Source organism: Aythya marila (genome assembly GCF_965140915.1).
Source record: "Aythya marila genome assembly, chromosome: 19".
NCBI lineage: Eukaryota > Metazoa > Chordata > Aves > Anseriformes > Anatidae > Aythya > Aythya marila.
Window position 1 is genome coordinate 2721808 of NC_139060.1, and position 14018 is coordinate 2735825.

At 52.8% G+C, this 14018-nt stretch overlaps 1 protein-coding gene across 1 annotated transcript in view; it reads left to right on the forward strand.

Moving 5' to 3' along the window:
• LOC309885451 (uncharacterized protein) overlaps positions 1–14018 on the forward strand; it is a gene marked incomplete at its 5' end in the record, with an annotated part of 72670 nt that overhangs the window by 25807 nt on the left and 32845 nt on the right. Inside the window, 4 exons of the mRNA XM_082775363.1 lie at positions 1649–1796; positions 2531–2689; positions 3302–3497; positions 4130–4267. Of these exons, the coding sequence (XP_082631489.1) occupies positions 1649–1796; positions 2531–2689; positions 3302–3497; positions 4130–4267 (641 nt within the window). The remainder of the gene's footprint in view (positions 1–1648; positions 1797–2530; positions 2690–3301; positions 3498–4129; positions 4268–14018) is intronic.

The following is a 14018-nucleotide window of genomic DNA, read 5'->3' on the forward strand; positions in this document are numbered from 1 at the left end:
TCTGTCAGCTGTGTGAATTCCCAGCTTGTTTCCCAACCCTGCACACATGCATTGCTTTTGGTGCTGATGAACCCTGCAGGCTTGGCACCAGTTCAGGGCTCCTAACTGCTGCCCTCTCCAAGGAGCTCAGCCCTGCACCCTCTGGTCCTGCACAGTGTTTGTGAGGTTTCTGCTGCTGAAAACTGTTGCTGTGTGCTTGTGTTGCTTTGCTGAGAGCTGCCTGGGAGCACATTAGTGCTGTTACAGTGCGGGGAACTGGGGAAGCACCAGGTGGTGCCCCAAACCACCAGGGATGGCTGGGGCACCCCTGCAGCACCCCTTTCCCTCCTCTTTTCCCTTGAAAAATCTTCCAAGGGCACTGTGGCAGGTCTGTTGGTGCCTGTACGGGATCAAAGCAGCTTTCTGCTCAGTCAACTTGTTATTTAGCAGAGCAGGGCTCTGTACAGCCCGTGTGTGCCAAGCTGGGCTGCAGCGTGCCCCAGGCAGTTCATCCACCCTGGAATAAATCTCACACCTCGTCTGCGGTGGGACCTGGAGGGGCTGCAGGGGCTGGCAACTCCCAGGTGGTGGCAGATGCTCGTGCAGATGGAACTGGCAGGAGTCCCACCCAGGAGGCCTCCTTTGGGCTCACCCAGGCCCTCCCAGGGATGGGGCTGAGGGGCTGTGGGGACACGGCCCCCTCCTGTGGGGCTGGGACCATCCCTCCCTGCCCTGCAGGGTACTGCCCTGCCAACCAGCAGCAGGGAGGGAAGCTGAGAAGTGAGGGGCCTGGAGATGTCTCAGAGGTGGAAGCAGCGTGTCTGGGTAGAGCCAGGTGTCTGCTGTCCTTAATTTTTTTATATTTTTTTTTTTGTTGTTAATGGAGGGGAACAAGAAACCTTGTGGCTTTTAACAGCTTTTTCCCAGCTGTACGCTGCTTTAACGAATGAGCTTGGCAAGGAGTGTGTGCGCTCACCGAGGGAGGTAAAACTCCTCCCGAGACTGAAGCACTGGAGCTGCCAAGCAGCCCAGAGCAGGGCCTCTCACCAACTCAAACACCCGCGCGTTGGCAGGGCAGTGCTCAGAGAGGGCTCCTCACCTGCTAGGGAAGGGGGATTGCATGATGCACGGTTCCCCATGAGGCTCACACCTTGCAGCAGTGCCCTGCTTTTGGCAGAGGAGGGCCCTGCAGCCTGGCTGGGGCAGCTGCCTCTGGAAGGATGCAGAGGCTTCATCCCTCCGCCTTTATGCCATTTTTTTTGTTGGTAGTGGGCAAACTTCAACAAGGAGGCTTGGGAAAGGACTGAGCAGGATTTTGTGCACCCGGCTGAGCTGGGGCTTGTGCCCAAGTTCAACTTCGTGGTCCTGAGCATCCCAATGGGATGGTCATAAGGGTACCTCCCCTGCTGGGGTGGGACTGGCCCTTCGTGTCTGTGGTCTCAGAATGCATGTTGTATTTCAGAAATATCACCTGGCTGCTTCTGAGGCTATCTGAGTAGTTCATTTTGGCCTGAGCTGTTTGCTGAATTAGTGACCTGTGCCAATTCTCCTCAAATTTCCCTCTCACCCTGTTGGGGTTTCAGCTGTTGTCCATCTCCTGGGGAGAGCAACGAGCAGAGCCCCACCATGAAGGCAGCTCAGCTGCTGATTGTCTCTTTTCCCCATGCAGATGAAGTGAACTTGCTGGACAAAATGACCTCCCACGCGCAGGACCTCACCAATACTTCCTTCAGCTATGATGAGGCCAACTGCAGCGTCCTGGGGATCGGGCAGTACTCCACGCTCAGCATCCCTACGAGGGAGGCCTTTGGGGACAGGTGGGCTTCTGGAAGGGCAACGGGGCTGGGGGCAGCTCGGAATCACCCCGTGCATGCTTGTGGGTTTGAGGGCTGGCTGTAGGATCCCGTTCCACAAGATGAAGATAATTGCATCTCCTCCATAGTCTTGGCAGCTCTGTGCTTCCTCCCTTTCTTGTGCTCCTGTGGGTTGTGAGCAGGGAAGAAACACGGTGCCTGACCATTTCCAGGAGGATGTTTTCTTGGTGTTCCCATCAGGAAAACCTCTCTGCTCCAGCACAGGACTGGAGAGGGAGAGGTCACAACCCCATCCTCCACCCCTGCCTAATGCCAAGGCACAGCAGCAACCAGGTCAGATCTGAGCTGTGCATGGCACGGGCTGGGCTTGCTTCCACCGTTACTGGGAGCAGCGAGAGAAGGCAGCACCGAGCTGCTGCTTGTGGCAGGGACGCTGCCCAACCCCAGCAGTGAGCAAGGCACGAGTCCTGGGGAAAATCGTGCACGGCCACGTGCTGAGATTGTGAGTGAGGTTGAACATTAAGGTTGTGTGGGCAGTGCTAGTTTGGGGCTGGCTGCTCCTCTTTGAGCACCTGACCCTACAATCTGAAAGGCCGCTTGCTCTTGGCTTCTTACATTTTATTGTTACTGTTCGCGCTGAGTTCCTTTGTGCCGTGACTCATTTTTTTGCCCTAAGCTGTCAGTCTGTGGTGACTCAGCCACTGCTGCAGGGTGTCAGAGACTGCTTCTCCCCCCAGGTTTGCCGAGGAGCTGAGCGTGCTGCTGAGGCTCAGGTACTCGCTGAAGGAGGACACCAGCCTGGTGACCATCCTGAGCCACCGGAGCCGCGTGCTCTTCCAGATCCGGGTGAGCCCCTACGGCCTGGTCTTTGTCACCACGAGGAGGAGACACTATGAGTAAGTCCCAGCTCACCTGCTGTTTGCTGCATTTTTTTCTTTGACTTAAAACTGGACACAGGAGTCCCAGTGGGGGCTTCAAGCAGTGCTGTTCCCATCCCAGCTCTGCTGAACCAGGGTCGTGTTCCTGTCCCCTCTGACTGATGGTCCCTCAGACCTAACTCTGCTCCATCAAAACAATGCAGAAAACAAAACAAAAAGCAGAGGTTCAGATGCCCATGCTGGCTGACCGTCTCACCAGCTAGTTCCCAGTCCAGAGTACCAAGAGGACTTGGCAGGAACATGGGGCTCCCCCAGGCTGTTTATTACAGCCCTGGACTGTGTCCTGGACCTGCTGGTGACCGGCTGTAGCCCAGCACCATCCCTCAGGCTCCCTAGGTGACAACCCTGACCTCCTTCATAAGGACCCTGGTTGCTTTTCACCTGCTAAAAGCTGTTTGTAGAGCCAGGCGTGGTGGTTTCTGGTCTTGAGGATCACAGCACCTCCCTTCCACCGAGGATGGATGCTGAGGGACCCTCGGAGCTGGTACAGGTGAAGTCCAGGTGAGACACACGAGCTGTCAGACCCAAATTTTGTGTTTTGTCTCTTCCCAACCCCTCTGGGGAGCACAGGTTCCCGCTTTCCCTGCTCAGTGACGGGCGCTGGCACCGAGTGGCTCTCGGCATCTCCTCAGAGGGGCTGGAGCTGCACGTGGACTGCCGGCTGGTGGGGAGAGCGAGCTGGTCCGGCCACGTCGGGATGGGAGTGAGCACGGAGGGACTGGTCGTCCTTGGGGGCCTGGTCGAGGCCTTCGAGATCCCCTTTGAGGTGAGAGCTGGGCAGGGCTGGGTTTGGAGACATGGTTTGCTTTAGCTGCGTGAGTCACAGAAAGGTTTGGGTTGGAGGGGACCTTAAAGCCCACCCCATTCCAACCCCTGCCAGGGGCAGGGCCCCCTGCCCCCAGCCCCATGCAGCCCAGCCTTGGGCACTGCCAGGGATGGGGCACCCACAGCTCCTCGGGGCAGCCTGGGACAGGGCCTCACCACCCTCTGGATGAAGAATTCCTTCCTTACGTCTAATTTAGCCTACCCGAAGAGGTCGAAGTGAGGTTGCAGCTCCACCTAAGAGCCCGTTGCCCTCTCTTGCTGAAACCCACCGCCGATGTTCCCTGTTTGGGGATGAGCTGCGCGAAGGCTTTGAGATGTGCCAAGTGTTTGTGGTTGGGTCAGGGCAGCCATGCACATCTCTGGGTTCATCCTTTCATCCTTTGTGCCCATGGCTAGTGCCACGTACAGAAGTCGTCTGTGCAGTCAGCTTGTGAAGGATTTGGTGGGGAGCTTGTCGAAGGGTGACTGCCCAAAGCAGCCTGTGAAGAAGCCCTGGGAAGCTGCACACTCCCCTGACTTTTCCCTCTCCTCTGGAGGGAGCAGGAGGGTAAATTGTCTGTGTCTTCCCCCCAGGGTGCCCTACAGCAGCTGATCTTCGTGATGGGAGACCCAGCAGCCGCCAGCGAGCACTGCCACAGCTATGGCACAGCGTGTGCCCCCCGCCTCAGCCGCCTGCCGTCCCCGGGGGACCTCTCACCCGCATGGCCAGAGGTGTGGCTGAGGGCAGCTGCCAAATCCTGGGGGTGCTGGACCGGGCTCCTGTGTGGAGTAACCTGTTCCGAGTGCAAGGACCAAGCCAGGGGGTTAGGGGAGCCTGGAAGGACTCAGGTTTCTGCTCTGAGCTGAGATTTGAGGAGGTGGTGGTGGTGGTGGTGGTGGGTATGCCATCATCCAGACCCTCCCTTGAAGTCACAGATGGGCTTGGTGCAAAGGGGAGAATGAGTTAGAGGAAACATTTTGGAGCCAAAGCTGGGTGTGTGCCTGACTGCCCAAGTGTTGAGCACAGGGAAGTTGTGCTCAGCCCTGGAGTAACACTGCAGCTGCAGCTCCCTGCTGGGAGTGGGGCAGAGCTGGGACCAGGAGCTGTGCATCACTTCGAAGGTCTTGCTCACGTCCGGCAAGATTGCTGCATTGCATCAGCCTTTGGAAGGCTTTTCCCTCTATATAGTCAATGGGAATTTTGTGGGGTTTATTTTATTACTGTTCATCATTTTTTTTAAGAAATACATCTGTCTCCCCAAGCCTGGATCCCACAGTAAATTCCCAAGGACACAAAAAACCCAGGCTTTCCTCGGGAGCCAGGAGGTTGCCCAAGGAGCGACTTCATCTCTTGGCCAGATGTTGAAGTCCACTAAGATAGATTTTTGGTGGCATGAGGGCGCTTACCCTTAGCACCCAGTGGGCAGGCTGAAGTCTCAGGCCAGCAGGGCTTTGCAGTTGCCTGGACAAGGCTTGCTGAAGGCAAGTGCTTAATGGAAGAGTTTGCATCAGCCTCCTGTGCGTAATACCCTTCCCTGGGGCTGCAGTGAGGGGCTGGAAAGGGCAGCGTCAGGGAGGGAGCTGGGTGTGGGATGGGAGATGTGCCCTGCCGGGTCCTGCCTGCCACTTCATCCCAGTGCCAGCAGCAGGGATGGCCAGGGCAGATAATGCAGAGCAGTGAAAAGCGGCCCGTGGTGGTGATCTGCCTGCTTCTAGGGAGACTGCTGAGTTCCCAGGATGCGTAACCCCCGGTCATCCCCCAAATGACCCCAGGCATGTCCCTGCTGACCGCCCTCAGGTGCTGGCTGGGGTGTTGTGAGGTAAATCAAGCTCCCTCCCTGCAGCTAAGAAATGAGGGCAAATCTCTGGTTTGGCAGGCTACAAGATCCATCTTACAGCCTGCGAGGATGGGATCCTCTCAACACGCTATTATTGCAATTAGTATTATTAATACTGCCCTGGGCTATAATGCCCATAACACTCACTGAATGGCTCCGGTGGCTTACCCAGCAGGGAGAAGATTTTATTTTCAGCTTCACTAAGTTGACTGCGAGTGGGAATGCCAGGGTGATTCCGCCCAAATCACACCAGTCCCCATCCCTCGTTGGCCTCCTCAGGGCTGATTAGCTTCGAAACCAAAACAAAGGAAACCGCAAAAGCCACCCAGGGACTCGAGAGGTTTAATGGGAAGCTGCTTGCTCCTCGCCACGACTGGCTGCTTCCCAGCGTGCGCTCCCGGGATGCTTCCCGTGCCAGAGCAGGCAGCGTGTGCTCAAATCCCAGTGCCAGCAATAACCACGCACTTACGTCGGTGCAGTCTTTGGGCAGTGATGTTTTTCCTCTTTCTCTCCAACTGTGCAGGTGCCAAAGGAAACCAACGAAATCTGGGATGCGTCTGCTCAGGTACGGCTCTCCTGCGCTGCGGCAGTGCTATGGGCAGGTTTGCTCCAGTGGGCTATCGGGTAAAAACTGAACACCCAGGCAGAGCTACAAGTTATGATTGTTTTATCTTTTTTTACAATATCTCGTGAATATATCTCGACATGTATTGGAGCTGTTGGAAGCCAAGATGAGCTGAGGTGGCCTTCCTGAACTTGCACTGAGCTGAAGAGATGTGGCTGGGTGGAGGTGTGACCAGGCATGGACCAGCTCACTGCATGCACAGTTTTTATGTGGACCTGCCTGCAGCTCGGGTTGTTTGGAGGGAAGCAAATGGTGAGGCTGGCAGGGCGGTGAGGTCTGTGCACGGTGCAAGCAGAAGCAGCTGGGTGACTGCTGCCACTGGTGCTAGCGCCTGCAGCACCCACCTGGCACGAGGTCGGACCGAGCCTCCTGCTCAGTGCCTTGCAGGGGGTGATGCTCGCAGTGAGGCAAGCTGCAAAGTCTCTGTTTGTTTTACTTGGGATTTCTAGCCAAGATTTGTTGCTCAAGTTCATGCAAACAGACACCCGGAAGGGAAGCCTGCCAGCAAATGTGAATTGAGATATTTTTTTTTTGTATGTCTGAGCAATAGGGATTCCTTTCCACATTTCCCTCTCCCTCCCAGGTGCTGCTCTTTACCCTTGCCCATGGTCTCTGTTCTTGGTCTTGTCTGGCTTAATCTGCCTGGCTGCACCTCGCCAGCCCCCTGGTGTAAGCCAGGCTTTGTGTGGGGCCAAGTGGGCCTTGCAGCTGGGCTCGTGCCCTGTGCTCCTGGGCTGAGCCCTGACCCGATATTGTAGCAGCAGGAAGATTTATGGGTGAGCACACTGCTGTCCTGCTGGGTGTTGTGGGCAATGAAATGGTGAAACAAAATGGTGAAGCTGCTCTTCCCATCTGGAAAATGGTCTGTGCCTCACTGGGGCTGGTCCACGAGTCCTGGTCAGTGAGATGCTGTCGTGGTAGGGAACTGGTGACGTTTACAGGGGAAGGCTAACAAGATGCTGGGCTTGGGACGAGTTTGTTTCTCAAGCACTTAATCAGGACCAGAGACGCCTCAGGATCTTTGACATTTGGATTTATTGAAAGAAAAAAAAAAGCACTATGAACATATCGCAGTTTGCATATAATGAAGAGCAGATCGGCCCTGCTGCCGGGGCTGTGCAAAGCCGTGCTTGGGGTTGTGCTTTCTGTGCCTTTGTTCACTTAGGAGTAAATTAGTGTATTGGTAAATTCCTGAATTCCTAATTAGGGCTAATTAATTATTGAGTGCTACAGTGATGGCGGAGGAAGATGTAAGTGAATGAAGGGAACAGATGAATTGTTTGTTACTGGCAGCCTAAATTGCAGTCTATCCCTTTTGTGATTATTATTTTTTTTTTTAAGTATGTTGCTGTTTATTGGTCATCTTCACGAGATGGGTGGTGCTGCCCCCCTTCTGCTCCCTTTTGTCTTCCTTTCTTTACATGAGTGAGGGCTGGGCTTGTCACTGGACTTTTCCAAAGCAGTTTAATCCGAGATCCTGAAGCTGTTCTTCACAGGTTTAACCCTCTCGACTGTTCAAACTAGTTCCTAGACGTCATCTGGATTTTGAAGTGTCATGAAAGCCTTATGAATGTGAATAGGGAAACAAGTGGGGCTGGTATCGTTCTGTAGCTTCATGGCATGTGTGAGCCAAGGGCCAGGGAGCTCCTTGCAAGTCAGTTTTTAGTCAGTTTTTGGAAACACTTCTGGGAAGAAAGAGGCCAAACAAGCCAGAGGAATGCACTGGGCAAAAACCTGGTCTCTGCTCCTCATTTTGCAGAGGCTTAACTGGAGAAGATGCTCCCGTGCAGCACAATTTGTGTGTATTTCTGCTGGGTCAGGCAGCACTGGGCAGTAGCAAATGGAATATAATGAGCTTCTACAAAAAAAAAAAAAAAAAGGCATTTGTAAATATTCAATGTTTAGGGTAAAAGACTATAGTGGAGCGTACTGTACAGGATTTCTTGCTGGTTGTTTCTTGTGCCAAAACACATTCCAGCAGAGAAAAGCAAATCATAGTGTGGTGCTTGTGATGGTTACAGGTAATTCATATGTAGAGAAGAGGAAAGAAGTTGCTTTTGTTTTTTATGGCCAGAGGAATGCTGGCTCTACTTAAAGTTCAGGAAGAAGGCCCATCTGACACACAACTTTTGAAAGCAGTTAATGGTGATTTAGTTGCTAAATTCCTGTTAGTGCCTTTGAGTGCTTAGTGTCCAAGTACTACCAAAGCATCCTTTCTGGGCAGTCCAAGCAGCCCGAAGCCTGATTAAGTCAAGAGATGGATGTTCCCATGGCCTCTGGGCTCCTTGGGTGACCTAGGCTGATCTCAAACATCCCAGCAGGTTTGTTGTGAAGGCCTGTGGGGAGCTCTGACAGCCTGAGCAAAACGATGTCTCCACTGCTCTCAGCAGTGTCCTGGAGGTGGCTGTCCCTGTGTCTGGCAGCTCCAATATCTCAGCCATCAGAAGACCTCCAAAACTGTTTTTTCAGGCAGTGTAAGGTGTCCTTGGATGGTTTATTGCACTTAAAATCCACTGCGTGATAGGCTGTAGGGAACCCCAAGCATTGCTCTGTGAAAACAGGCTGCTTCTGCAGCAGCTCATGAGGACCACTAAAGAGAAATCATTGATCTTAATATTTAGGCTTACAACCCATCCCCTTCCCAAGCCCAGCACCTGAGTGCCATATATCAACGTGCCGAGCAAACACTGCTGCCCTTGGTCACAGAAAGTAGTGGTGTGGGTGATCAGTGGGCTGAGCCAACCCATTTTTTGGTTGAGCAAACAGCTCTTGCACACGAGATCCTGTGCTTTGGTCTGCAATAGGAAGTTTCCTTCCCCCAGGCTCCTGCTGCAGGCATCATTATGTCGGACTTTGGGCTGCATTCAGCAGAAGATATAGGGTTCCCTGGTGATTATTGCTACTATAAATTAGTTCACTTAGGAAAAAGCCCAGTCCTGGTTTTCAACTTTCCCAGAACGCTTTTCCAGAGGTTTGATGTTTTTTTGGGGGGGAAAAAATAGTTTTAAATCGTCTTTCTCTGATCACGAGCTCATAAATCGCATTGTACCTTTGTTGGATAAAAAAGGTTTCTATTAATAAACCTGTGTTTCCTGGTAAGGAAGGCATGAAGCTTTGAATTACCTTCTCCCTAGGCTGACCTTGATGAAAATGAGTGCAGCACGGTACGCTGGCTGCCTGGGCTCCTGCGGGCAGATGTGCCCCAAGCTGGGTTTTAACCTGCTTCCCGTTCACGGAGAGAATTTAGCTTTTGGATGGTGGCATGCAGCTGTACCAAGTAAAAAGCCCTACAGAAGTCTGGGATGACTACCCTGACACTGTTTTATCTGTGTCAACAAGATGCTCTCAATCTCCTTGGGCGAGATACCAAGTGGGTTGCACAGGATTGTGCCTCAAAACCATGGCACTGATTGTATTATCTGAGATTTCGTTATTAACAAGCCTTCTATCACTTGCTCCACTATTTAGCTTGGGCTTCATTTTGGGGACAATGTCTGTAATTACTTTAGGCCTCCTGTTTGCCTTTTTTTTTTTTTTTTCCCCCTTTCTTATTGGCACAAGTTAAAGGTCATTCCCAGTCCCCTGGGACTCCCCCAGCTCTCTGAGCCAAATCAAACCTCAGCGCGTGTGTTGCGGAGAGCCTGCGGTGTCAGAGCTTCGGGGGTGCATCAACGGGGCTGGACTGAGAAACCTGGCTCCAACCTCCTCCGTGTCACTGCTGCAATGGGACATAGCTCGTTGTCTTCTGGTGATACCGTCTGGCTTTTCCCAAACGTGGGACGGGAACGTGGCTGCGGTGGCTCTGCCACTGCTCCCTGGCAGATCCGGCTCTGTGCTGCTGACCCTGGAGCTGTTCCCCTTTCTGCTCTCTTATGGTGCAGCATCCCCTGCCTGCCTTCAGGTCGTGCTGGTTCCCCACCCCCTCTATGTCATTCTGGGGTTTCGCCCCCCCATGCTTTCTGCCTCCCGTGCTGTGGGCAGCAGCTGAGCTGCTGGAAGCAGTTCCCAGATTGGGTTTCCCAGCTGGTTCTCCTCATAATGGCTTCTACCTCTACATTTGGCTATTTAAAGGAGCAGGCACGGATGCTATTGATCTTGGCTCTTTGCTCTGTTTACACAGAACCCGTATAACTCAGTTGTGATTGCTGGTGCGTAAGGGACCAGTAACTTTCAGTTGGAGTCAGTCATTTCCCTGGAGCTCGCCAGATGAGAGCTTCTAGTACAGACCTTTCCCATGCCAGGCATTCAAGCTGAATTTAAAAATCGCAGACAAGCATTTTCTTTGAAATTCCAGTGCTTTTTTGGTGCCGGCTGCAGGGCTGCACCCCGGCTTCCCACCGAGTCTCATTCCCTTATGTACCAACGCCTTTGTCCTGCCCTGACACCCCCACTGCACACCTGAATGCTTTGCTCCTGGTTAATCACGCCTGCATCTGGCATCGATAACCTTTATTTTAGGCAAATGGGAGCAGAGTCCAGGCTTTAAGCCCTGGCTCCCTACCACACTCATCCTCACTGGGTGCCATCCCCCAGCATTGCCTAGGTGCCTTTCCTCTGCAGCTAGCAGTTTGCGTTGGATTTTATTTTAGCAGCAGTCAGTGCTTTGCAAAGCAAAGGATGGGGAGAGCTTTCATGTCTCCGATGTGGAGGTCTGGCCCACGATGCTCATCGGTGTTTTGGTTCCTCAGCTCCCTGAGGAGCTCCTTCAGCTCTGAGCCTGGTCCTGGTCTCCGAGGCTGCGCTAGCAGTGGGCTCCCATTCACTCCTCTCCCAGCCCTTAGAGGGTTTCCTTTGAAGAAACAGCTTTTAGATCTGGGGCTTTTTGGAGTATTTGTGAGGTTGGGATCTCAGCATCTCTTTAAGCTCAACCTTCCTCTGCCCTCTGTCTGTCAAAGGCTTTCTGGCTGCTGATGTCCGTGCATTTCATGGGCTTAAACACCCCGTCCTCGTCACCATCCCATCCTCGCGCTGCAGCAGGTAGGTAGCAGAGGCACTGCTGTCTCTCGTGGTTGCCCTCTCTGTAAGATGCACAGAATGAAGCGTGAAGTTCTCTCAAAAGCAGCTGTGGCTGACACGTTTCAGAACCATGGTTTCATTTATCATAAATTTTATTTTAAAAAAATTAGCACTTTCCAATTGAATTTAAAACGACAAAATTCTTGATGAAGGGGAGGAATACGGGTCTTGCGAACTACTTCAATTTTCACCATTAAAGTTGTATTTCAAAACTGTAATCAGAAAACCCTCCCAAAGCACCAGACCTAGCATTAAAACTGCAATACTGAACAATTTCATTTTTCAGAAGAAAACAAAAAATCAATTCTTTCTCACTTCAGCTCATACAGAAACTGCTGTGGCTTTTTTTTTTTTTTTTTTTTTTTTTTCCATGGGGCAGCAGGTGATATTGGGGCAGCCAACAGAGGCCCAGTTTTATCCCCCTTCAGGCAGATGATGAAGGCACACACTGTCTCTGGGGGGACAGTCTGGGGGCATCTACCTTCTGGTGTGAAGCAAATGTTTGTTTTTTTTTTGCCTCTTGCATCTTGGTGGATGCTCAACAGGCTCAGCTGGGAGATGGGGATGATGTCTGTTATCCCAAGGAGGGACCTGGGAAGCAAAAGGGCCCTGATTTTTCCCCCAAAAAAGCTGTCAGATCCTGCTTAAATTAAAAGAAAACTTGCCCATGGCCAGGTTTCTTGCACCCCTGTGAGGCTGGGGGCTGTAGGAGGTGGGAGCTCGCAGCAGGTCCGTACCCAGGCTGCAGCCCGGGGCAGGTTTCAGTGCTGCTTTTTGCCCCCTCAGGACTGAAATGTTTTCCCTTCCAGCTTGCAGAGCCCTCCTGCAGCATCCTGCATTGCTGCAGCTCTGCCCATTAACGAGAAGTTCAGTTAAAAATAAGAGAAAATTTCTCTGGGGAAGACTGAAGAATTCCTCTGCGCCCCCAACTACAAAAGAGCCAAACCCAAATCTAACCAGGAATGAGTCAATTTCTGAAACTGTTTTAATGTGAACTCAGAGGCCAAGTCCCCAGCCCCCACCAGCTCTCATTCTCCTTGGATTTACTACACGCCAAACCCCAAACTGAATCATGCAGCTGTGATTGCGGAGACCGTGGGTTTAATTACCGTGCCTGGCTGCAGGAAGAGGCTCGTGGAGGAGCCTCTGATGCCTGGTGCCACCGCTCCTCTGAGCCTCTTTCATCCCTCGGGATGAGTTTTTGTTCCCTGTCCTATTTCAGATGCTCTTCTTTAGGTTTCCAGGTGCTGGAGTCGAAGGTTTACAAACAGCAGTCAATGTTTACTGAGCAGATGTTGGAGCGTGCATGGAGCTGACCCCAATTTTTCTGTGGTTTGCTAACAAACTGTGTGGGCTGTAAATTGCATTATTTGGGGGGAAAGCGAGCTAACGGCTGCTAATTATCACACAGAATCACACAGAATTTTCTAGGTTGGAAGAGACCTCAAGGTCATCGAGTCCAACCTCCAACCTAACGCTAACAGCCCTCCACTAAACCATATCCCTAAGCTCTACATCTAAACGTCTTTTGAAGACTTCCAAGGATGGTGACTCCACCACTTCCCTGGGCAGCCTGTTCCAGTGCCTCACAACCCTTTCAGTGAAGAAGTTATAGCATGTTAATAGTCTAAGATGCTAATTGCTCCTACCAAGGAACTCCAGGTCAGACTCCAGGAGCTGGGTGATGGGAAGAAGGCCAGCAGCAGTACCTGAGCTGAGCCTGAGCTCTGTGGGTCTGAGGAGGGGTTTGTGGGCAGAGCCAAGGGCAGCTGAGGTGGGCTCTGAGCTCAGGACCATAGCCACCAACCCTGCAAAGGATGGGGCCCATGGGGAGAGGTGCCCAATTCTGGAGAAAGCAGAGATGCAGGTGAGGAGGAGCAAGGAAGCAGTCATCCAGCAGGAGTGCTCATCCTTGGCATGGTTTTAATTAAGAACCCTGTTTAATGATGTCCCCTCAGTAGCATCCTAAAGGTGGGTGGGAGTGCTGCTTCTGAACCCCCCAGAGAGACCCCCAAGAGAGCAACACCTCGAGCTCGGTGTAAGGATGGCTGCAGAGGGGGGCCAGTAGCCCCCTGTGCCCGGAGCAGGCTGCGTGGGGAGTGCTGCTCTGGGGCAGCATCCAGGAGGGGACAGGGTCTGGAGATGTGTGGTTGTGTGGTGGGGGCAGATGCCTGGGGCTCCTTCTCCTTGGAGGTCACGAGGGGTGGGGAAAGGAGAGAAATTGCTGTGCTGAGGGTGGGGAGGCTGCGACATGGAGATACGGGGAGAAAGTCCACCAGAGGGAGGGCACGTCTGTGCTTTCCCCAGCTCTGGTCCCCCAGCTCTGCTTCGCCTTGACCCTGTGTGCCAGGAGGAGGAAGGTGTACGGCTGATAACGTGTGGAGAAGCACTGATGGCCCCTGCCTCATCCTCCTGGGAGCTCACAGAACCGTGGTGGGCTGGAGAGCCAACATCACAGTGGGTAGAGCAGATTCCTCACGTGCTTCACCATTTCAACTCCTATTGCAGCAGCTTTGGGGCTCAAAACAATGCCCAGGTGGTTTAAGAGCAGAGCTCTGTGACTTCCTTGGGGTTTGGATCTTACCTTCTTACCACAGTGACTGGGTGCTGCCAGCCTGCAAGGCTGCTCCCTGCCAGCGCCCCGGTGCTGTGCTGCTTTATGGGGTTCACGGGGCGGGGAGGTCTAGAGCATGGGAATGTGATGAGTTTTGCTTCCCCCAACTCTCCCTCTTCTTTGCATTTAATTACACATCATTGATGGCTTTAAAAAAAATAAATCTGGTGTATGCTCAGAGCACAGCCACATCGTTTCTGAACGAAGCGCTCCCCTTCCTCATCTGCCTTTTGGCAGCTTCTCTTTGTAATCAGGCTTTTGCCACTGCCTGGCTTTGCTGAGCACGTGGTTGTGTCGATGCCAGGGCCGTCAGGCTGCCTTCAGCAGCTCCAGGACTGAGCACGAGGGAAGTTTTGCTCAAGCTGGGGTCTCTGCCTCACCACCAGCTTT